The sequence below is a fragment of the Polypterus senegalus genome, chromosome 3 (genome assembly GCF_016835505.1).
Source record: "Polypterus senegalus isolate Bchr_013 chromosome 3, ASM1683550v1, whole genome shotgun sequence".
NCBI lineage: Eukaryota > Metazoa > Chordata > Cladistia > Polypteriformes > Polypteridae > Polypterus > Polypterus senegalus.
The window spans coordinates 184,518,583-184,543,697 of record NC_053156.1 but is presented as its reverse complement, the minus strand read 5'-3'; the positions used below and the strand labels follow the sequence as shown (position 1 = coordinate 184,543,697).

The 25,115-nt window shown below is 43.0% G+C and overlaps 1 protein-coding gene across 1 annotated transcript in view; it reads right to left on the bottom strand.

The window, feature by feature from the left end:
* The window catches only part of elp3 (elongator acetyltransferase complex subunit 3), a 412,219-nt gene that overhangs the window by 226,060 nt on the left and 161,044 nt on the right, over positions 1–25,115 (bottom strand). The window contains exon 8 of the mRNA XM_039748296.1: positions 13,078–13,239. Within this exon, the coding sequence (XP_039604230.1) occupies positions 13,078–13,239 (162 nt within the window). The remainder of the gene's footprint in view (positions 1–13,077; positions 13,240–25,115) is intronic.

The window sequence follows — 25,115 nt, the reverse complement described above, 5'->3', positions numbered from 1 at the left end:
GCGCGAGTAGGAGACCGCGGATGGATCTTAACACACCTGGGAAGACATTCGCCGGCAAGGAATAGCGGGGTACTAACTTTCTCCCTCTGCTTTCTTTTAGAAAAAAGACGCTCTGCCACCATAAGCCAGGTTTACCCGCAGTGCGTTACTTCCGCCCTTCCTCCTCCATCTTTTCATGACGTCATCAATCCCATCCTCCCTCACGGTTCCTTCCCAGCATTCCTCCACTTCCGGCTCCTCCCTCATAAAATGGCCGACGCCATAATTCGGCGTCGCGCATATGAACTGTTTAGTTTATATTTTTGACCTGCTTTTTCTTTTTTATTGTGGATCGTCTACAATATACAGGGCCAGAAAACCCCAAACCTTTACGCTGTGTCCTTCTACATCTTTTACAGTGGCGTAGCCGGCAGGATAGAAGTTCCGAAACAATCACAGAAGGACAGGACCTAAATACTGTGCTACAGGGGATACTTTCCCTGCAGCAAGCGCAAGCAGCTACCACCCGGGAGTTGGAGGCTACGTAGGCCAGGTTGGCTGAAGCCCAGAGGATATGGCCCGACCCGCCTAGACCGACGCCTCCGCCTTTGGAACCCATGACCGACACGGACGACGTCGAGTCATATTTGGGCATTTTTGAACAGACGGCCACCCAGAACGAGTGGCAGCGGTCCAAAGGGCGTCCATTCTGGCGCCCAACCTGAAGGGTCCCGCACAGCGGGCTTATTATGACCTTCCCGAGGGGGAGGCCACGAACTACGACCTCCTCAAACCGGAGATCTTCACCCACTAGGGCATCACGCCGGGCCAGCAGGCGGCAGAGTGGCTGAACTAGCAGTTTGACCACGAAAAATCTGCCCGTGCACAGGCCTTTGAATTCTGGGGCAAGATGGGGCGGAGGGACCCCAGGCCCGGAGAGTAGTGGAGCAGGTGACCTGTGAGGGCTTAGTCAACGCGATGCCCAGTTCCCTCGCCCAGCAGGTCCGGCGGCATCCATTTAAGGATATGCCAGGTTTCCTGGAAGTACTCGAGCGTCAGCTCGCGGTCCTCCGAGTCGGGGGGTCAGAAAGGCCAGCTCGTGGGAAACGACAGGGATGGGCGGCCACCCCCGAGCCCCCTCGACACGCTGCAGAAGCGCCGCAAAGACCTAAAGAAAAGCCGGCCTCTCCGCGCTGTTACAAGGGCGGTGAGACCGGCCATCTGCTGCCAACCTGTCCCCTAACCATCGCTGTGGAGCCGATGGACTGCATCTGGGCATCAACAGAGAGGTACTGTACCCCATCGCATCCCTTGGCGAGTCCGAACACGGGAGTGGTGTTATTAAATGGGCACGCGGTGATGGCTTTGTTCGACTCCGGCAGCAACATAACCATTGTAGCTCGCCGTTATGTATTACCGCGGCAGTGGCTGAAACAGCACCTACAAGTCACTTGTGTGCATGGAGGGACCAAGTTGTATCGTTCCTCACAATGAGATAGATAGATAGATAGATAGATAGATAGATAGATAGATAGATAGATAGATAGATAGATAGATAGATAGATAGATAGATAGATAGATAGATAGATAGATAGATAGATAGATACTTTATTAATCCCAAGGGGAAATTCACATAATCCAGCAGAAGTATACTGATACAAAGAAACAATATTAAATTAAATAGTAATAAAAATGAAAAGAATTAAAATAAAATTTATATTCGCATTTACTCCCCCGGGTGGAATTGAAGAGTCGCATAGTGTGGGGGAGGAACGATCTCCTCAGTCTGTCAGTGGAGCAGGACAGTGACAAAAGTCTGTCACTGAAGCTACTCCTCTGCCTGGAGATGACACTGTTAAGTGGAGGCAGTGGATTATTCATGATTGACAGGAGTTTGCTTAGTGCCCGTCGCTCTGCCACAGATGTTAAACTGTCCAACTTTAATCCTACAATGGAGCCTGCCTTCTTAACAAGTTTGTCCAGGCGTGAGGCGTCTTTCATCTTTATGCTGCCACCCCAGCACACCACCGCTGTAGAAGAGGGCACTCGCCACAACCGTCTGGTAGAACATCTGCAGCATCTTACTGCAGATGTTGAAGGATGCCAATCTTCTCAGAAAGTATAGTCTGCTCTGATCTTTCTTACATAGAGCATCAGTATTGGCAGTCCAGTCCAATTTGTCATCCAGCTGTGCTCCCAAATATTTAAAGGTCTGCACCCTCTGCACACAGTCACCTCTGATGATCACAGGGTCCATGAGGGGCCTAGGCCTCCTAAAATCCACCACCAGCTCCTTGGTGTTGCTGGTGTTAAGGTGTAAGTGGTTTGAGTCACACCATTTAACAAAGTCTTTGATTAACTTTCTGTACTCCTCCTCCTGCCCACTCCTGATGCAGCCCACAATAGCAGTGTCATCAGCGAACTTTTGCATGTGGCAGGATTCATATTGGAAGTCTGATGTATATAGATTGAACAGGACCGGAGAAAGTACAGTCCCCTGCGGCGCCCCTGTATTGCTGCACACAATGTCAGACCTGCAGTTCCCAAGACGCACATATTGAGGTCTGTCTGTAAGATAGTCCACGATCCATGCCACAAGGTGTGAATCTACTCCCATCTCAGTCAGCTTATCCCTAAGGAGCAGAGGTTGGATGGTGTTGAAGGCGCTAGAGAAGTCCAAAAACATAATTCTTACAGCATCACTGCCTCTGCCCAGGTGGGAGAGGGATCGATGAAGCATATAGATGATGGCATCCTCTGCTCCCACCTTCTCCTGGTATGCGAACTGCAGAGGGTCGAGGGCGTGACGGACCTGTGGCCTCAGGTGGTGAAGCAGCAGCCGCTCCATGGTCTTCATAAGATGTGACGTCAGAGCAACAGGCCGGAAGTCATTCAGCTCACTAGGACGTGATACCTTTGGGACAGGAGTAATACAAGATGTTTTCCAAAGCCTTGGGACTCTCCCCTGTTCCAGGCTCAGGTTGAAGATGCGCTGTAGAGGACTCCCCAGTTCCAACGCACAGGCCTTCAGCAATCGTGGCGATACACCATCTGGACCCGCTGCTTTGCTGGCACAAAGTCTTTTCAGCTCTCTGCTCACCTGGGCTGCTGTAATTGTGGGTGGGGATGTCTCACCTATGCTGGTATCAACAGAAGGATGGTTGGAGGATGCAGTACTCCGAGGTGAGAGTGGGTTACTGTGATCAAACCTATTAAATAAGTTGTTCATTTGGTTTGCTCTCTCCACGTCTGTCTCGATGGCTGCACCCCGCTTCGAGCTGCAGCCAGTGATAATCTTGATCCCATCCCACACTTCCTTCATACTGTTGTTCTGCAACTTTTGCTCCAGCTTTCTCCTCTACTGCTCTTTCGCCGCCCTGAGCTGGAACTGGAAGGGAGAGTTAACTAAGTTGATGGTCGCTGTGTTGCCCGAACCCCCCCATCCGGTGATTTTGGGACATGACAGGTCGAAAAAGAATTGCGGTAAGACACACACCGCTCCCGGGACATCGTTGGATCTGGTTATGAGGGGGCAAGGCGCCCCTCCTGCGGTCTCCACGCCGTGCTCTGGGGCAGGCCCTAGTGGCGCTGGCGCCTCGGGGGACATTTCCTCGGCGACTGACCCTGACCCGGAAGAATCCGCCGGGGAAGGGACTAGCCAGGGAACTCTTCCGGTGCCCAGGTCAAAAGACCCTCTGGGTAGCTTGGATCACCAATTTTTATCCAAGTCGGCCTCATTTAAGAGGGAGTAGTGGAATGATGATTCTCTGCGGTTTGCCCGGAATGCGGTGTTTCTGCTAAACAACTCACAAGCCGATGGTTCCACACCACGTGAGCCTTTTTTTCTGCTTGAAAATGATCTGCTGTATCGGGTGGCGACCCACGAGGGCGAGGTGCGGAAGTTGTTGCTAGTTCCGCGTACCTTCCGGCGGGAGATATGCGAATTAGGTCACGCTCACTTCCTTGGCGCCCACCTCGGGGCCGAAAAGACCTTGGAGAGGATTAAGCTCCGTTTTTACTGGCCTGGGATTAACGAGGAGGTCCGGCGCTTCTGCCAATCCTGTCCGGAGTGTCAGACCCACCAGATTCCTAGAAGGGACCGCGCTCCTCTCGTCCCTATACCCCTGATCGATGTCCCCTTCGACAGAATAGGGGTCGACTTAGTAGGACCCCTGGAGCCCTCAAACCGTGGCCATAAATACATATTGGTTATGGTGGAATACGCCACCTGATACCAGAGGCGGTTCCCCTGCGCTCCGCTAACACCAAAAACATTGCACGGGAATTAGTCAGTTTATTTTCCAGAGTGGGTATACCCAAAGAAGTCCTCACGGACCAGGGTACACCCTTTACCTCGGATACGTTCAGGGAGGTGGCCAAATTACTGAGAATAAAGCACCTGAAAGCGTCTGTCTATCACCCGCAGACAGAAGGGTTGGTGGAGCGGTTTAACCAGATGCTTAAGCAGATGCTCCGCAAGGCAGGAACTGGGATCAGCTCCTCCCGCTCGTGCTTTTTGCCTACCGGGAGGTACCTCAGGCCTCTACGGGCTTCTCCCCCTTCGAATTGTTGTATGGGCGACAACCCCGGGACATTTTGGACATACTAAAAGAGGGCTGGGAGGCTGAGGCCCTTCCCTCCTCTAACATATTGGAGTATGTGGCGCAACTGCGGGACAGGCTCACAAAAATCAGACCCCTCCTGCAAGACCACGTGACTCGTGCACAGGCAGCACAGGCCTGGTGTTACAATCGCAACTCCGTCCTCCGGGAGTTCCGCCCGGGGGATCGAGTTATGGTGCTCGTTGCTACCTCCAACTCCAAGTTGCTCGCTCACTGGCAAGGACCATATGAGGTTAAGGAAAGAAAGGGACTCGTCGACTATTTGGTGAAACAGCCCAATCGTTGACCGAGTGAGAGGACCTACCATGTAAACTTATTGAAACCTTGGAAAGACAGGGAGGAGCTTCCCGACTCCCATAGGTCCCTCTCCCTCTTCTCATGCACGACTGCCCTTAACCTCAGTGATGAGCTAACACCAAAACAATGGCAGGAGTTAACCCAGGTGATCCGAGCCATCCCCGAAGTAGTGAGCGAGTTGCCTGGCCGGACCTCGCTGATTGCGCATGATATAGTCATAGACCTCGGTGTAATCGTCCAGGAGAGGCCCTATAGACTCCCGGAGGCAAAACGCGCTGAAGTGGAATTAGAAGAGCAATCGAATGTTGGACATGGACATTATTGAGGAGAGCCATAGCCCCTGGTCCAGCCCTATCGTCCTTGTTTCCAAGCCAGACGGTTCCTGGAGATTTTATAACGACTTTAGACGTCTGAACCAGGTCTCCAAATTCGATGCCTACACGATGCCCCGCATTGACGACCTGCTTGAGCGGCTGGGTACAGCTCATTTCTTGACTACTCTTAACATGACGAAAGGGTATTGGAAAATTCCCTTAACGGCATCCGCAAAAGAAAAAACGGCCTTTAGCACCCCTAGCGGGCACTGGCAATACAAGGTCCTCCCATTTGGGCTGCACGGGCCCCAGCGACCTTTAAACGTCTGGTGGATAGAGTGCTGAAGCCCCACCAGTCCTATAGTGCCGCCTACCTGGATGACGTCGTCATCTATTCCGGCACCTGGGTGGAACATCTATTGCAGGTCTCTGCTGTCCTCACGACACTAGCTAAACCCAGCCTCCGCATAAACCCTCGAAAGTGTTTTTTTGGCTTAAAGGAGGCCAAGTATTTAGGCTACCTCGTGGGACAGGGACAGGTGAGACCACAGTGTTCAAAAATCAAAGACATCTTGAAATGGCCCCATCCGAATACCAAGAGACAGGTGCAGGCTTTCTTGGGGTTAGCGGGGTACTACCGCCGGTTCGTGCCCCGTTTCTCCGAAAGAGAAGCACCCTTGACCAATTTGACAAAGAAGGGTGCTCCCTTGTACGTGGTGTGGAGCGACAAGGTGGAACACGCATTCAGTGACCTAAAGAAGGCCCTAACGCCGGCACCTGTGTTGAGGACGCCCGATTTTGGGCTCCCTTTTATTCTCCAGACCGACGCTTCGGACACAGGCCTGGGCGCCATGTTGAGCCAAAGCATCGATGGTGTCGAACACACCGTAATGTACTTAAGCCGGAAATTGATGACCGGGAGACCCGGTATGCGGCAGTGGAGAGGGAGGCCTTGGCCATTAAGTGGGCGGTGACCCATCTCCGTTATTACCTGCTGGGTCGCGAATCCACTCTGGTGACTGATCACGCTGCACTTCAGTGGATGTCCCTACATAAGGAGTCAAATCTGCGGGTCACCAGGTGGTTTCTGGATTTACAACCGTATAAACTTACAGTCACGGCACCCTTCAGGCCAACGCCGATGCCATCTCTCGTATCCATGACCTCTCAGTTAGGTCCGTCCGACCTGACGGTCTTGGGCTAAGGGGGGGATCGTGTCACCCACGCGCGAGTAGGAGACCGTGGATGGATCTTAACACACCTGGGAAGACATTCGCCGGCAGGAAATGGCAGGGTACTAACTTTCTCCCTCTGCTGTCTTTTAGGAAAAAAGACGCTCCGCCACCATAAGCCGGGTTTGCCTGCAGTGAGTTACTTCCGCCCTTCCTCCTCCACCTTTCCCATCCTCCCTCACGGTTCCTTCCCAGCATTCCTCCACTTCCGGCTTCTCCCTCATAAAATGGCCGCCGACACCATGATTCGACGTCGCGAATGAACTGTTTAGTTTATATTTTTAACCTGCATTTTCTTTTTTATTGTGGATCGTCTACAATATACGAGGCCGGAAAACCCCAAACCTTTATGCTGTGTCCTTCTACATCTTTTACTATATATATATATATATATATATATATATATATATATATATATATATATATATATATATATATACACTGCTCAAAAAAATTAAAGGAACACTTTGAAAACACATCAGATCTCAATGGGAAAAAGAAATCCTCCTGGATATCTATATTGATATAGACTGGGTAATGTGTTAGGAACGAAAGGATGCCACATCGTTTGATGGAAATGAAAATGATCAACCTACAGAGCCCTGAATTCAAAGCCTGTAGCGGTCTGTGTGACCCTCCATGGATATGCCTCCCCAGACAATCATTAACCCACCACCAAACTGCTCATGCTGAATGATGTTACAGGCAGCATAATGTTCTCCATGGCTTTTCCAGACCCTTTCACTTCTGTCACGTACTCAGGGTGAACCTTCTCTCATCTGTGAAAAGCACAGGGCACCAGTGGTGCATCTGGCATTCACCATAGAATACCAGAATTGGCAATCGAGCTGCATGCTGCTGGGCAGTGAGCTCAGGGCCCATTAGAGGACATGGGGCCCTTGGGTCACCCTCATGAAGTCTTTCTGGTTGTTTGGACAGAGACATTCACACCAGTGGCCTGTTGGAGCTCATTTTGTAGGGCTCTGACAGTGCTCATCCTGTTCTGCTTTTCCCAAAGGAGCAGATACCAGTCCTGCTAATGGGTTAAGAACCTTCTATGGCCCTGTCTAGCTCTTCTACAGTAACTGCTTGTCTCCTGGAATCTCCTCCATGCCCTTGAGACTGTCCTAGAAGACACAGCAAACCTTCTGACAATGGTACATATTGATGTACCATTCTGGAGAAGTTGGACTACCTGTGCAACTTCTGTAGGGTCCAGGTATCACCTCATGGTACCAGTAGTGACACTGACTGTAGCCAAATGTGAAACTAGTGAAAAACAGTCAGAAAAGATGAAGAGGGAAAAATGTCAGTGGCCTCCACCTGTTAAACTATTCCTGTTTTGGGGGTCCATCTCATTGTTGCCCCTCTATTGCACCTGTTGTTAATTTCATTCACACCAAAGCAGCTGAAACTGATTAACAACCTCCTCTGCTACTTAACTGAACAGATCAGTATCCCAGAAATTTCATTGACTTGATGCTATACTCTCATTAAAAAGTGTTCCTTTAATTTTTTTTTAAACAGTATATTAATATATATATATATATATATATATATATATACACACACATATATATATATATATATATATATATATATATATATATATACTCTTTCAGGGTGCGAGCAACTGTTGCTGGGGTGGCAGAATCCATCAAGGAAGAAAAATAAATTAAGAATTTGTACAAATAATGTTTTTCATTACTCTATTCCTAAATAATTAAATGGGCAGGCTATTTCATATCAGTGCAATACGCTGTTTGTTAAAACGGATGACTCACGCTCTTATGTGCAAGTCTGCGTGGATATTATGAACTATCGTATCTGTTCAAGTTCTATTTAAATTTTAAATAGAAGGAATTTTTATTTAGTCAACAGAAATATCTTTGGTAGGAATGTAAGTTAAATGTAGGCATCATTGCATAAATTTTTCTTCACCATACAAATGTAAAGAGTAAATTCGCCTTACATTCCAACCAAAGATATTTGTGTCGACTAAATCAGGGGTGTCAAACTGAACTGCACAGGGGGCCAAAATCCAAAACACACTTTAGGTCACAGGCCAAACAGGATAAACATTTATTGAACACAGTAAAACTAAACTTTTAAAACGTTAAAACTTTTAAAACTTAACTTTTTTGAACATAAATATGAATAAAAACAGACAGGAATATTATTCCTGAATAAATCAACTCAAACCTTAAATAACTTATAATATTTTGCTCTCCATAAAAATATATCCTGTCTAAATTATACAAGTTAGAAATAAAGTAAACGTTAAAAGAACAAACATTCAAATTTCTTTACTCTTATGTAATTTTATTTAAAAAATAAACTTAAATTTTAAATATCCCAAAAGATTTTGCTCTCCATAAAAATATATCCTGTCAAAATTATACAAATTCAAATATGAACATGCTGCATAACAAAACCTGGAAATATAAATAAAATGTGTTCTTTTCAGCAATAACAAATCAAATCATTCAGTTGTCTTTGATCATATGTCATTTTATCAGAGCTGGACGCCTGACATCTTTTTTTGGCAACAAGTTTGTTCATGTTTGGTGTGAGGTTCTGTGTTGTGGAGGTTCTCAGGATGGACTGCAGGTGCCTATCAGTGAGGCGACTCCTGTGTGCTGTTTGGTTAGTCTTCATCACTGAGAAGAGCTTCTCACACAGATATGTGCTACCACACATGCACAAGGTTCGAGCCGCATTTAGACGGAGATGGAGAATTTCTGCGGGAATGGAGTGAATAAACTGTGCGGGTCCTGCAGTATCGTACTTTGCCTTCAGTGTGCCATTATACTGCAGCTCAATTACCTCCATCTGAATCTGCACAGGTGCAGTTTCCACATCGACGGAAAATGGGTTGCGAAACAACTCAAAATTCTTTTTTTGTTCTTCAAAGTCACCAAAGCGCCGTGCGAACTCAGTGCACAGTGCGCTCAGTTTATCAGCAAAGTGCGTATTTGGGAACACCGTTGTGCCGACTTGGTTCAACATTACTTGGCAACAGGGAAAGTGGGGCAAGTTGCACTGGTGCATTTGTGTCTCCCATAAAAGCAGCTTCACTTGAAATCACTTTGTGATTGTGCACGGGTAAAAACGTCTGCTGAAGTGTCAGATTCTTCTTTAACTCTTCAGCTTTCTGTATCTTCTGCATTGCATTCAGGTCTTTTAGGTTATCCTGATGTTTTGTCCCATAGTGCCGTCTTAGATTAAATTCTGTAATTACAGCCACATTAGCTCCAAAAATGAGAGACACGGGTTTACCGGCAATGTCAGTAAACATATACTCAGCCTCCCATCGGTTTTTAAAGGCTCTATTTTCAGAATCAACTTTTCTCTTCGGCATCCTGTGGGCTAGCTTCGCAATAATTTGCAGCGTCATAAGCTAAACTTGATTAACGCGGTAAGTGTTTTGCAAGGCAGCTGAAGCGCTGCCTTATGGGATCTGTAGTTTATTGTGTTACCAGCGCTTCATATCCCCGGGCCATTAATAACAATAATACAGTATATAAAATGATCTTGGGCGGATATAATTACACGCGGGCCGGGTGGCCCGCGGCCCTTGAGTTTGACACATATGGACTAAATAGAACTTGAAAAGATATAATTTTTCGAATGTGATCGCACAATTCAGATCGAGTTGACGCGCACTACCTCCCCTCGCTCTTACTTTTTTACCGTTCATCTAATGACTACACTGGCTTTACCAAAACAATCATTGATGGCGAATAAAGTATCCATTATTCAAGTATGTAGATCAGAGTATATATATACATATATATATATATATATATATACCCGCGTATCGCAGCGGAGAAGTAGTGTGTTAAAGAAGTTATGAAAAAGAAAAGGGAACATTTTAAAAATAACGTAACATGATTGTCAATACAGTGGAACCTCGGTTCACGACCATAATTCGTTCCAGAACTTTGGTCGTAAACCGAGTTGGTCGTGAACCGAAGCAGTTTCCCCATAGGATTGTATGTAAATACAATTAATCCGTTCCAGACCGTACAAACTGTATGTAAATATGTAAAAATATGTAAAGATTAAGCACAAATATAGTTAATTACACCATAGAATGCACAGTGTAATAGTAAACTAATGTAAAAACATTGAATAACACTGACACAAAACACCCAGGCTCCCTGCTCAGCTACACGAGCTGTCGCTCTCTCTCTGTAGCACACACACCAACAAAGCCCCTCCCTCCGTCCCTCCCTCAGCTACAGGAGCAGCCTGGCTCACGCGCTCTCTCTCTCTCTCTGTAGCAGGAGCGCGCGCGCACACACACACATACACACACACAAAAAAGGAACATAGACCAAATCCGAAGTGCATTTAAAAACCAACTCACAAGCAACCAAAAAAGTAAGATTGCAGGAGATCACACTATTAAACTTAAAGCCTGATCGCTGTAAACATTTTTTATAAAATGAGTTTTAAGCACAAGGAAAAAAGCGAACATTTGAAAAAAGAGAAAGGTAACATTGTACCTAATCGTGCTATGAAAAAAATCCATCTGCAAACACTTTCATGAGTTTTAAGCACAAGGAAAAAAGTGAACATTTGCAACAAATCGCGTTATGAACTGAAAAATTAACTTTTGAAAAATCCGTAATACAAAAACCACCAGGAAAACTAACTTTGCATGAGTCGAGTTCTGGCATTAAGTGTTTTCCTTCAGGTGTTTTCTCTCTTGTAATTTCTTGGGTTTCTGGTGCTTTTAGCTGTTTAGCTGGTGGGAGTAAAAGCCTCATGCAGCCATTCCAAAAACAAAGTTCTTGTGACCCAACCCTTCATGTTTGCTGGCAGTCTGGCTTTGTTTACATTGTGCTGCTTGAAAGCACGAGGGTTCTCAAATTGGTAAATGAGTAAACTGGTAAACAGTTTTTCCACCTCTTGTAATTTCTTTACTTCGATTTCAATTTTCTTCTCACCACTCTTCACTTGCTTAGAAGCCAATGGAAGGAGAACAATGAACAGAGCTCTTGCAGCAGCGGCTCGCTTGCTTTCTCTCTGTCTTTCTTTCTCTCTCAGGCTGCCTGTGGTGGGGGATGGTGCGCTAGCACATACAGCCTGCAGATAGGCAGGCAAACACGTGCAGCAATCTCCTCCTCCCCCTCCCCAGCAGGCACGTGGAATTGGGGAGATGGTTGGCTTGCACTTACTGGCTGCAGACAGGCAGGCAAACAGTGCAGCAATCTCCTCCTCCCCCTCCCCAGCAGGCACGTGCTTGCTCGCTCTTGCTCTCTCTCTCTCTCAGCTCAGCTCAGGCAGGCAAGGGAAACTGGCTTGTTCGTATACTGAGTTTGTGGTTGTGAACCGAGGCAAAAGTTTGGCGAGCTTTTTGGTCGTGAACCGAGTTGTACGTGAACCGGGACGTTTGTGAACCAAGGCTCCACTGTATACAGTAATTGTTTTGTGAGTGTTATTGAGTATTGCTGCCATCAAGGATTTGATTATCATTATTTCTTTCAATCAGGTTCGTATTTGTAGGATGTGTTGTGTTCAAGTTCCATTCCGTGTTTGTCAATCGTTGTGAAGATAATAGGTTTCATTCATCGATTCGTTTCATACTGCATCAATAAACAGTTCGTCTTCTTCTTTATCTGAGACCTGACACACTGCATGCACGGGTTTTTGTTTACACTGTCTTCCTTTAGCGGGACATTGACTTTTTCCACCGTGTGCTTTGTTTCCGCAGTAGCTGCACTTATGAATATGCTTGTATGTATCAGACGCTTCATATTTTTAGGCTGCCTTTTCAATTGTGTAATTTGGTTTTTGATCAGCGTTCTTTGGAACTGTTGCGTTTTGTCTGTGCACTGCGTCAGTTCACGTGAGCCGCTCGATGTACATGCATCGAAGTTTCCCAGCTGTGCTGGTGCCATGTCGTGGTATGTCCATGGCTGTATTTAATGTTAGCTAAGTCCCGGCACTTAAAACTTTCTCTCGCTGTTTCGCTGCGTTTGTGCCAATCACCACCCTGACCATCTCATCTTCCTCTGCATAAGCACAGTCCTTCACCCGTGAATATTTAGCGGCAGTGTTTCTATTGGATTGCCGCTGACGGACGGCCTTATATGGGCAGGCACTAAATTACAAACACCAGAGGCAGCCTGTCTATGAACTTAATTTAAAGTTTAGGTTTACACCGTGCTTTGTTTCCGAAGTAGCAGCACTCATGAATATGGTTGTATATGTCACTCGCTCGCTTCTTATTGTTTCACTGCCTTCTCAATTATATAATGCATGTTTTCTTCAGCACTTTTTGGAGCTCTTCTTGGTTTTCTACGTTCTGCGTGATTACGTGGGAGGCGTGATGATGTCACACGAAATTCCGCCCCCACGGCTTTCAAGCTCAACTCCATTACATTAAATGGAGAAAAACAGCTTCCAGTTATGACCATTACGTGTAGAATTTCAAAATAAAACCTGCCCAACTTTTGTAAGGAAGCTGTAAGGAATGAAACTGCCAAATTTCAGCCTTCCACCCACACGGGAAGTTGGAGAATTAGTGATGAGTCAGTGAGTGAGTGAGTGAGTCAGTGAGGGATTTGCCTTTTATTAGTATAGATATTTGAAGAAAAATCAACAAGTCTAAATGGTGTTTACCTGTTAGTATCTCTGGCCACATCCTCATATACACTTTGTACTCCAATCTCTAGTCGTGTACATCCATATGACAGCATGTCACTAAGATGTCTCTTCAAGCAGTAATCGGGTCTAGTCTCAATAGTAATTCCAACACACTTGATGCTGCTTCTCTCTGAGTGCCTAAGAGAAAAAAAAAAAGAAATTACATTTATTCAAAAAATACAAATATGTTTTTTCTTCCTGTAAATATTTAAATATTTATGATCTTTAATTGAGATAAAGGGATTGTGTTAAAAAAATACTTTACTTCCCTCACATTTTTATGCAATGTTTTTGTTCAACCCACTGAATTAAAGCTGAAATTCTGCACTTCAACTGCATCGGAGTTGTTTCTTTTAAAATTCATGATGGTAATGTACAGAACCAAAATTAGAAAAAAAGTTGTCAATGTCTAAATATTTATGGACCTAACTGTAAATATAGATACACACACATACATACAGTGGGATGCAAAAGTTTGGGCAATCTTGTTAATAGTCATTATTTTCTGTATAAATAGTTGGTTGTTACGATACAAAATGTCAGTTAAATATATCATATACACACATGGACAAAATTGTTGGTACCCTTCAGTCAATGAAAGAAAAACTCAAAATGGTCACAGAAATAACTTTAATCTGACAAAAGTAATAATAAATAAAAATTCTATGAAATTTAACCAATGAAAGTCAGACATTGATTTTCAACCATGCTTCAACAGAATTATTTAAAAAAATAAACTCATGAAACAGGCCTGGACAAAAATGAAGGTACCCCTAACTTAATATTTTGTTGCACAACCTTTTGAGGCAATCACTGCAATCAAACGATTCCTGTAACTGTCAATGAGACTTCTGCACTTCTCAGCAGGTATTTTGGCCCACTCCTCATGAGCAAACTGCTCCAGTTGTCTCAGGTTTGAAGGGTGCCTTTTCCAGACAGCATGTTTCAGCTCTTTCCAAAGATGCTCAATAGGATTGAGGTCAGGGCTCATAGAAGGCCACTTTAGAATAGTCCAATGTTTTCCTCTTAGCCATTCTTGGGTGTTTTAGCTGTGTGTTTTGGGTCATTGTCCTGTTGCAAGACCCATGACCTGCGACTGAGACCAAGCTTTCTGACACTGGCCAGCACATTTCTCTCTAGAATCCCTTGATAGTCTTGAGATTTCATTGTACCCTGCACAGATTCAAGACACCCTGTGCCAGATGCAGCAAAGCAGCCCCAGAACATAACAGAGCCTCCTCCATGTTTCACAGAAGGGACAGTGTTCTTTTCTTGATATGCTTCATTTTTCCGTCTGTGAACATAGAGCTGATGTGCCTTGGCAAAAAGTTCAATTTTTGTCTCATCTGTCCATAGGACATTCTCCCAGAATCTTTGTGGCTTGTCCACATGTAGTTTGGCAAATTCCAGTCTGGCTTTTTTATGATTTGTTTTCAACAATGGTGTCCTCCTTGGTCGTCTCCCATGAAGTCCACTTTGGCTCAAACAACGACGGATGGTGCGATCTGACACTGATGTTCCTTGAGCTTGAAGTTCACCTTGGATCTCTTTAGAAGTTTTTCTGGGCTCTTTTGTTACCATTCGTATTATCCGTCTCTTTGATTTGTCATCAATTTTCCTCCTGCGGCCATGTCCAGGGAGGTTGGCTACAGTCCCACGGATCTTAAATTTCTGAATAATATGTGCAACTGTAGTCACAGGAACATCAAGCTGCTTCGAGATGGTCTTATAGCCTTTACCTTTGACATGCTTGTCTATAATTTTCTTTCTAATCTCCTGAGACAACTCTTTCCTTCGCTTCCTCTGGTCCATGTTGAGTGTGGTACACACCATGTCACCAAACAACACAGTGACTACCTGGAGCCCTATATATAGGTCCACTGACTGATTACAAGATTGTAGACACCTGTGATGCTAATTAGTGGACACACCTTGGATTAACATGTCCCTTTGGTCACATTATTTTCAGTCTTTTCTAGGGGTACCATCATTTTAGTCCAGGCCTGTTTATTTTTAAAGTTTATTTTTTAAAATAATTGTGTTGAAGCATGGTTGAAAATCAATGTCTGACTTTCATTGGTTAAATTTCATAGAATTTTTATTTATTATTACTTTTGTCAGATTAAAGTTATTTCTGTGACCATTTTGAGTTTTTCTTTCATTGACTGAAGGGTACCAACAATTTTGTCCACAGAGACATACACAGTGATATTTGAGAAGTGAAATGAAGTTTATTGGATTTACAGAAAGTGTGCAATAATTGTTCGAACAAAATCAGGCAGGTGCATAAATTTGGGCACCACAAAAAAAGAAATGAAATCAATATTTAGTATATCCGCCTTTTGCAGAAGTTACAGCCTCTAAACGTTTCCTGTAGGTTCCAATGAGAGTCTGGATTGTGGTTGAAGGCATTTTGGACCATTCCTCTTTACAAAACATCTCTAGTTCATTCAGCTCTCTTTAACTCACACCACAGATTTTCAATTATATTCAGGTCTGGGGACTGAGATGGCCATTCCAGAACGTTGTACTTGTTCCTCTGCATGAATGCCTTAGTGGATTTTGAGCAGTGTTTCGGGTCGTTGTCTTGTTGAAAGATCCAGCCCCGGCGCAGGTTCAGCTTTGTCACTGATTCCTGGACATTGGTCTCCAGAATCTGCTGATACTGAGTGGAATCCATGCGTCCCTCAACTTTGACAAGATTCCCAGTCACTGCACTGGCCACACAGCATGATATAACAACCACCACCATATTTTACTGTAGGTAGCAGGTGTTTTTCTTGGAATGCTGTGTTCTTTTTCCTTCATGCATAACACCCCTTGTTATGCCCAAATAACTCAATTTTAGTTTCATCAGTCCACAGCACCTTATTCCAAAATGAAGCTGGCTTGTCCAAATGTGCTTGAGCATACCTCAAGCGGCTCTGTTTGTGCTGTGGGCGGAGAAAAGGCTTCCTCTGCATCACTCTCGCATACAGCATACCTTTGTGTAAAGTGCGCCGAATGGTTGAACGATGCACAGTGACTCCATCTGCTGCAAGATGATGTTGTAGGTCTTTGGTGCTGGTCTGTGGGTTGACTGTGATTGTTCTCACCATTCGTCGCTTCTGTCTATCCGAAATCCTTCTTGGTCTGCCACTTCGAGCCTTAACTTGAACTGAGCCTGTGGTCTTCCATGTGGAAACAGACAGCTTAAATCTCTGGGACAGCTTTCTGTATCCTTCCCCTAAACCATGATGGTGAACAATCTTTGTCTTCAGGTCATTTGAGAGTTGTTTTGTGACCCCCATGTTGCTACTCTTCAGAGAAAATTAAAGGAGGAGGGAAACTTACAATTGACCCCCTTAAATACGCTTTCTCATTATAGGTTTCACCTGTGTATGTAGGTCAGGGGTCACTGAGCTTACCAAGCCAATTTGAATTCCAATAATTAGTTCTAAAAGTTTTGGAATCAATAAAATGACAACGGTGCCCAAATTTATGCACCTGCCTGATTTTGTTTGAACAATTATTGCACACTTTCTGTAAATCCAATAAACTTCATTTTACTTCTCAAATATCACTGTTTGTATCTCCTATATGATATATTTAACTGACATTATTTATCGTAACAACCAACGATTTATACAGGAAAATAATGACTATTAACAAGGTTGCCAAAACTTTTGCATCCCACTGTATGTATATATATATATATATACACACACACACAGTTGTGCTTAAAAGTTTGTGAACCCTTTAGAATTTTCTATATTTCTGCATAAATATAACCTAAAACAGGGGTTCTCAACATCGGTCCTGGAGGCCCCCTGTCGCTGCAGGTTTTGTTTAAACCAGCTTTTGTTTTTAATTGAACTCCTGGGCTAATTAAGTGAACTGATATTTCCCAAGTTTTATGTTTAAGGAACAATATATTAATTAGAAAACTAAGTTTGCTAAAATATATATATATATATCAAAATGTACCAAGCAGTTATATAGGAATAATTTTTTTTTTTTCTTTTTAACAGTATTTTCATCTTGATTTTCATTCTACTTTTCTAGGTGTTCTAATTGTTTAATTAATCCAATATTTACTAATTAGTGGGTCTGACTCTAAAGTAGCTGCAGCCTTTGATTATTCAGTGTTGTTTGCCTAGGTGTCTGCTCTGCTCGTTTTAATTTGTCATTATTAAGATACAATGAAGGGGGAAAAACTGCACAGAGAAAGGGCAAAGTATAATGAAATCAACAAAAGAGAGTTAAGCATTTACAGTAAATCTAAAATACCAGCTAATTAAATGAGATAAGTGCTATAAGGAGTTGTCACTGATTAGGAATCTGGTTCGAACAAAAACTTGTAGCCACAGGGGGTCCCCAGGACCGACATTGAGAACCCTTGACCTAAAACATCATCAGATTTTCACTCAAGTCCTAAAAGTAGATAAAGAGAAACCAGGTAAACAAATGCGACAAAAATATTATACTTGGTCATTTATTTATTGAGGGAAATGATAGAATATTATATATTTGTGAGTGGCAAAAGTATGTGAACCTTTGCTTTCAGTATCTGGTGTAACGCCCTACCACCTCTGCAGCAATAACTGCAACAAAACGTTTCCGGTAACTTTTGATCATTCCTGCACACTGGCTTGGAGGAATTTTAGCCCATTCCGCTGTACAGAACAGCTTCAACTCTAGGATGTTGGTGGGTTTCCTCACATTGACTGCTCACTTTAGGTCCTTCCACAACATTTCGATTGGATTAAGGTCAAGACTTTGACTTGGCCATTCCAAAACATTAACTTTATTCTTCTTTAACCATTCTTTGGTAGAATGACTTCTGTGCTTAGGGTCGTTGTCTTGCTGCATAACCCACCTCCTCTTGAGATTCATTTCATGGACAGATGTCCTGACATTTTCCTTTAGAATTCTGATATAATTCAGAATTCTTTGTTCCATCAATGAAGGCATGCGGTCCTGGCCTAGATGCAGCAAAACAGGCCCAAACCATGATACTACCACCACCATGTTTCACAGATGGGATAAGGTTCTTATGCTGGAATGCAGTGTTTTCATTTCATTAAACATAACGCTTTTCGTTTAAACCAAAAAATTCTATTTTGGTCTCATCCATCCACAAAACATTCTTTCAATATCCTTCTGGATTGTCCACATGATCTTTAGCAAACTGCAGACGAGCAGCAATGATTTTTTTGGAATGCAGTGGCTTTCTACTTGCAACCCTGCCATGCACACCATTGTTGTTCAGTGTTCTCCTGATGGTGGACTCATGAACATGACCATTAGCCAATGTAAGAGAGGCCTTCAGTTGCTTAGTAGTTACTCTGGGGTCCTTTGTGACCTCACCGACTATTACACACCTTGCTCTTGGAGTGATCTTTGTTGGTCGACAACTCCTGGGGAGGGTAAATATGGTCTTGAATTTCCTCCATTTGTGCACAATTTGTCTGACTGTGGATTGGTGGAGTCCAAACTCTTTGATGGTTTTGTAACCTTTTCCAGCCTGATGAGCATCAACAACTCTTTTTCCGAGGTCCTCAGAAAACTCCTTTGTTCGTGCCATGATACATTTCCATAAGTGTTGTGAAGAAGACACTTTGATAGATCCCTGTTCTTTAAATAACACAGTGTGCCCACTTACACCTGGTTGTCATCCCACTGATTGAAAACACCTGACTCGAATTTCACTGTCAAACTAACTGCTAATCCTAGAGGTTCACATACTTTTTCCACTCACAAATATGTAATATTCGATCATTTTCCTCAATAAATAAATGACCAAGTATAATATTTTTGCCTCATTTGTTTAACTGGTTTCTCTGTATCTACTTTTAGGACTTGAGTGAAAATCTGATGATGTTTTAGGTCATATTTATGCAGAAATATAGAAAATTCTGAAGAGTTCACAAACTTTCAATCACAACTGTACATACATATACTGTATATATGCTATAGGCTTGTATATATACATACATACACACAAATATATTATATATACATATATATACACATATATATACATATACATATATATACATACATATATACATATATATCTATACTAATAAAAGGCAAAGCCCTCACTCACTCACTCACTCATCACTAATTCTCCAACTTCCCGTGTAGGTAGAAGGCTGAAATTTGGCAGGCTCATTCCTTACAGCTTACTTACAAAAGTTGGGCAGGTTTCATTTCGAAATTCTATGCCTAATAGTCATAACTGGAAGGTATTTTTCTCCATTAACTGTAATGGAGTTGAGCTGGAATGACGTGGGGGCGGAGTTTCGTATGACATCATCACGGCTCTCACGTAATCATGTGAACTGACTGTCAACGCAGTGCTTAGAAAACCAGGAAGACCTCCAAAAGCGCTTAAGAAAACATGCATTATATAATTGAGAAGGCAGCGAAACAATAAGAAGCGAGCGAGTGACATATACTACCATATTCATGAGTGCTGCTACCTCGGAAAGAAAGCAAGGTGTAAACCTAAACTTTAAATTAAGTTCATAGACAGGCTACCGCTGGCGTTTCACATGCCCACAGGTAATGCGGGATACATGTTTAATGAGAGGACGCAGGATATAAACGAACACTTTGTAACTAAGTTAAAATTGTAGGTGAAGGGGTGTGCTTATGCAAATTCCGAGACTGTGTTTGTGGGGATTGACAGTTAAGGCGGGTGGGGAGTAGCGTCATCATCTCCCTCCCATTCATCTCATTTAGCTCTGAGCTGAGCTCCGCGGCTAACGCCGTCTTCCGAAGCAACTTCGTCAGACTGCCACCAAATACTCACAGAAAAATCCATAAGTTAATACACACGCTGTCTCTACAGAGTTTCTCCACACTCTCTAGGCACTACTTACAAAAGGTTACATTGACAATTGTGTTACGTTATTTTTAAAATCTTTCCTTTTCTTAGCACAAGCACAGCTGAGAAGCTTCGATGCATGTGCTCCATAACGCGTTAAAAAATAATGCATTTAATCACACTTTGCATTACAAGCAAAGGGAGCTTTTGTCAATGCATGATTTCCTGGTACACGATTACATTGATCACGCATCCCGATTCATTTTACCCTCACACCACCTTAGTTTGAGAAGAAGTATGAAAAAATATGAGGTTAACACAGAAAAAAAGATCACCAATTCAAGCTTTATGAATAATCGATTAAGCCATCAATAATTGTTTTGGTAAAGCCATCCTCCTTCCATTTTATAATTTTTCCGCCTTTAGCAATGATTAAATGAACGGTAAATAAAGTAAGAGCAAAGCGAGGTGACTTATTTAGGCAGGCATATATATGACAGCAACACTCATGACAATGTCAATCATGTTACGTTATTATTAAAATGTTTCCTTTTCTTTTCATTACTTCTTTAACACACTACTTCTCCGCTGTGGTAGCGGGTATTTTATATATATATATATATATATATATATATATATATATATATATATATATATATATATATATATATATATATATATATATATATATATATATATATATGAATGACCTCCAAAGAGCTGAGACTTTTGATATCATGAGCGTGTCTGAAAAACTGGGGTCTCCTGCCCTGCAAAAGTCGAGCAGCCAGCGCGCGTGCATAGCTGTGCCGGCCTTTGTGACGCTGACTGCACTTCTGCCTTAAGTCAAAGTGAGTACTTTTAATTTTTTTCATCCTCCCCCTGCGCTATAGCCCAGACAAGTGCAAACACGGGACCCCTTTTCTACACCACGGCAAAATAATATTAAGGCGCTTCACACTTTCTTTTGCACGTATACGATTATGAGGTCCTCAACTCGGATTATTAAGACACGCACAGGAGTGGAGGACTGACAGTGCCATCACAGCCGATTAATGGCGGGGACGTCTCACCAGTCTACACAAGACCCACCGCGACTGTCCCCAAAAGGCGATCATAACGTCCAGCGAACACATCTCTCTATACTATATAAAAGAAAAAAGGCAACTTTCCTTTCTTTACACCTTTTTTCCTTTTATCCCAAACCAAAGCCTTTCTCGCTTAACACTGCAGAGGACACAAAACTATTTTCTTTAAATGCCCGTAAGGCACATTACCAGAGGCACAAATTTGAACGTTCACATAGAAAATGTAATTTCTATACCACAGCCGTCGTGTAGCGCCTTTCAAAAGGGATCTACTACTGAGAGATGATCCATATACATTTTACCTGCTGTTAGTTACTTACCTGTTGTGTTACACAGTCTTTAAAATGTAGTTTACCCGCAACCACTCCAGTAGTGCTCAATATACCTGTACTTCTTAAAACGTTAATGTTTTACTGTTTAATAACTTATAGACTATATTTTATTATTTCTTCCTTGCACTCAGTGACCAAAGCTATACACACAAGTATATATATATATATATATATATATATATATATATATATATATATATATATATATATGTATGTATGTATGTATGTATGTATGTATGTATGTATGTATGTATGTATGTATGTATATATATATATATATATATATATATACATACACACACACACACTATCTACATTATATATATATATATATATATATACACACACACATATATATATAATTTGTGTGTGTGTGTAGTATGTATGTGTGTGTATATATGATGTAGATAGGTATATATATATATGTATGTATGTATGTATGTATGTATGTATGTGTGCGTGCGTGCATATATATATATATATATATATATATATATATGACAGCAGCAATTCCAAGCTGTGTGAAAACAGTAAAAAGGAGGCGTGTCAGACGTCGTGGTACATTTTCTGATGCAGCTAGACGAAAAACTTTGTGACGCTGCCACCAAATACACAAAACAATTACTTTGACAATCATGTTACATTATTTTAAAAATTTTTCCTTTTCTTTTTCGTACCTTCTTTAACACACTACTTCTCTGCTGCGAAGCGCGGGTATTCTGCTAGTATACATATATATATACATATATACATATATATATAATATATACATATATATATACATATACATATATATTATATATATATATATATATAAACATACACACATATATACTGTCACGCACGTGCGATTAGGGGGCCGTTTAAGGACCTAAACTGTAGTGTGAAAGCGTATGCCAGAAGGGATTGGCGGGGTACTAACCTCTCTCTCTTTATTTCTGCAGGAAGAAAGACGCACCACCGCCATGAATCTGCCATGTCTACCTGACCACGCATCACCAATTCCACCTTCCCTCTGATGACATTATCAATCCCAGAATCCATCTTGGTTCCTTCCCAGCATTCATCTCTGTTCATTTCTGGTCCCTCACCAAAAATGCTCCCCCACTCAGCCATTCTGGCAGTCTCTGTTAGATGAAATTCTTTTGTATAAGTCTACTTGGACTCATTATCTACAGTATACGGGGCCGGAAAACCCCAAACCTTTTTGAGTTGTTTGTCTCTTATACACACACACATACATATATAACTACTGTATATATGTATGAAGATGCTGAACTTCAACAGTTCTTCTTAAGCCTGTACTGCAGCACTTTGGTCTCAGTGCCTTGTCTATCTTCCTCCAGACAACCTCTGCTTTATTCTTTATTAGGCTGTTTACGAATAAACTTTCTGTTTCATGAAAACAGTAAAATTCTACAAGACAATTTTTTTTTCGTCATGTTGTTGACTTGTTGTCCTACTTGCACAAAGGATTTTAAGGCTCCCAGGCTGCTTGGAAACAGGGTGGTTCATTTGCTTTGCCTGGGGCACACTCTCAACCTGCCCGAGATCGTCGCAATGAACAGCGGGCTCGGGACCATGAAAATCCAGTTTCCTCGGAAAGGCCATCCTGGGCTCCCATTGTTACTGATGTGACCACATCTGGAGAGGCTCCTGGTTGTAGACGCTGGCGTGGGTATTTCGGCAGTGGTGCTGAGCGCAGATGTTTGACGTTGTGATCAGGTCAAAAACCTCGTCAGAGAATGTCACCTCTCCCCAGCTCAGTCAGTGGAAGTTGGCTAAGCCGAGGTGTGTTCCTCCTAAGTTCCTTCTTCTTCACTAAAAAAAGGATGGCTTAATGATCTCAGTGACGTTGGCAGGCCATGAGATCCTTGCCTTGTTGGACTCAGGTAGTGACCTTTGTGTTGTCAGATGTGACTGCCTCAGCAGTACGTCCCCATGTGGCACTGAGACTGTGAATATATGCTTTGTAAATGGGAATGTCAAAGACTATGAGCCAATACTGCTTCCTTTAAAATATAAGGGTCAGAACTTTAAGGTTTGGACTGCAATTTCGGATTCTTGCTCATGGCCCTAGCTGATCGGCAGGCGGAACACCCTATTCCCTAGGCTCTTAGCCGAGTTTGGGGAACCAACCCTGTCATCATGAATGAAGGGGAGGAGCTGGTGGCTGTTGAGAGAATATTTCGAGAGCCGCTTGAACATTGAACCCGATCTGTCCAGTGAGACCGGGAGGGAATCCTCCAATTTCCTTGAGCAGCTTGCTGGCCCCTGTACAACCTATCAGGCTGCACCTGCCACGAGTAGACCGATTTTGTGTGCCGATATCTCACTAGAGTACACGTTCAAGCAGGCGTACTCCACTAGAGACTCCTACTATCAAGAGCGTGAATTCATTGGCATCAAGACCCTGCACTTTCTCGAGAAAGCTGGCTGCCATATTAGAGTGATTTCGGATTGTTTACAGAGGAGGATTAATTCAACAGTTAGTTGTCCCTGACGAACACAGGAACATTCTTTTGCAGTTGGCACATTCTCATGTCTTGGGCGGTCAACTAGGTGCTGATAAAAATAGGGATCGATTATCAAAACAATTTTATTGGCTAAATATGGGCAAGGATGTTGAACAGTTCTGTAGGTCCTATCCTGACTGCTAGGTCGTCTCTGCTCATAAACCTAGTCAGGCTCCCCTTTCTCCTGTGCCTATTTCAGATGTTCCATTTCATTGGGTTTGGCTCGATATTGTTGGCCCGCTCCCTAAGTGTAAAAATGGGTATCAGTATATTCTTGTGCTGGTAGACTACGCAACGCGATATCCTGAAGTGGCTGCTCTATGAAAAGCCAAATCCTCTTCTGTTGCCAAGGCTCTGTGTGAGATCTTTACTTATATTGGCATCCCTAGTGAAATTTTGACTGATCAGGGCATGCCTTTTACTTCCCATGTGATCAAACACCTATGTAACAGCCTTGCCATTAAGAAGTTAAATACTACTTTTTACCATCTACAGACAAATGGCCTGATTTAGTGATTTAATCAGACTTTAAAACAGATAATCAGTCGAGTTGCTAATGATTGTCGACATCCTGGGACTGGGTTCTGCCTTATGTTTGCAGTACGGAAATTGCCGCAGGCATCCACTGGATTGTGTACTTTCAAGTTGTTATTTGGTAGGTGGCCAAGGGGCGTCTTGGACGTTATACGTGAGGAATGGTCAGGAATCTGGACGTAAGCTCATGGATTGAGCTTTGCAAATCAGGTTATTTCATTGCAAGGAAAGATTTCTAAACTTTCTGCTATCACTGTAGAGTATCAGCAATGTGAACAAGAAACCCAGAAGTGTCTATATGATAAATGGTGTAAGCTCCAAACCTAGTGATCGTATTTTGGTTCTGATTCCTTATGACCCGCACAATTTCCTAGCAAAATGACAGGGTCCTGCCATTATTGAGGAGCGTATGGAGCCAGTAAATGACAAGGTCAGAATACAGGGCCGGCGCAAACCGCTACAGATTTTGCATATTAATCTCTTCAAGGTGTGGTAAGGGATTTTGCACTTCCATGGCTGCTCTCTCTCCGAAAGATGTTACCATTGGTGATGACTTGACTGACTTGCAAAAAAAATAGAAATGTTGTCTTTGATTGGACGGAACACTGATGTTTTGTCAGCCTTGTTGGGCTTGACTTGCCTTGTGGAACATAAAATCACTACTGAACCCAGTGTTAGGATGCAGATGCGCCCGTTTCACATCCTGGATGTTGTGAGCGAACAGCTCAAA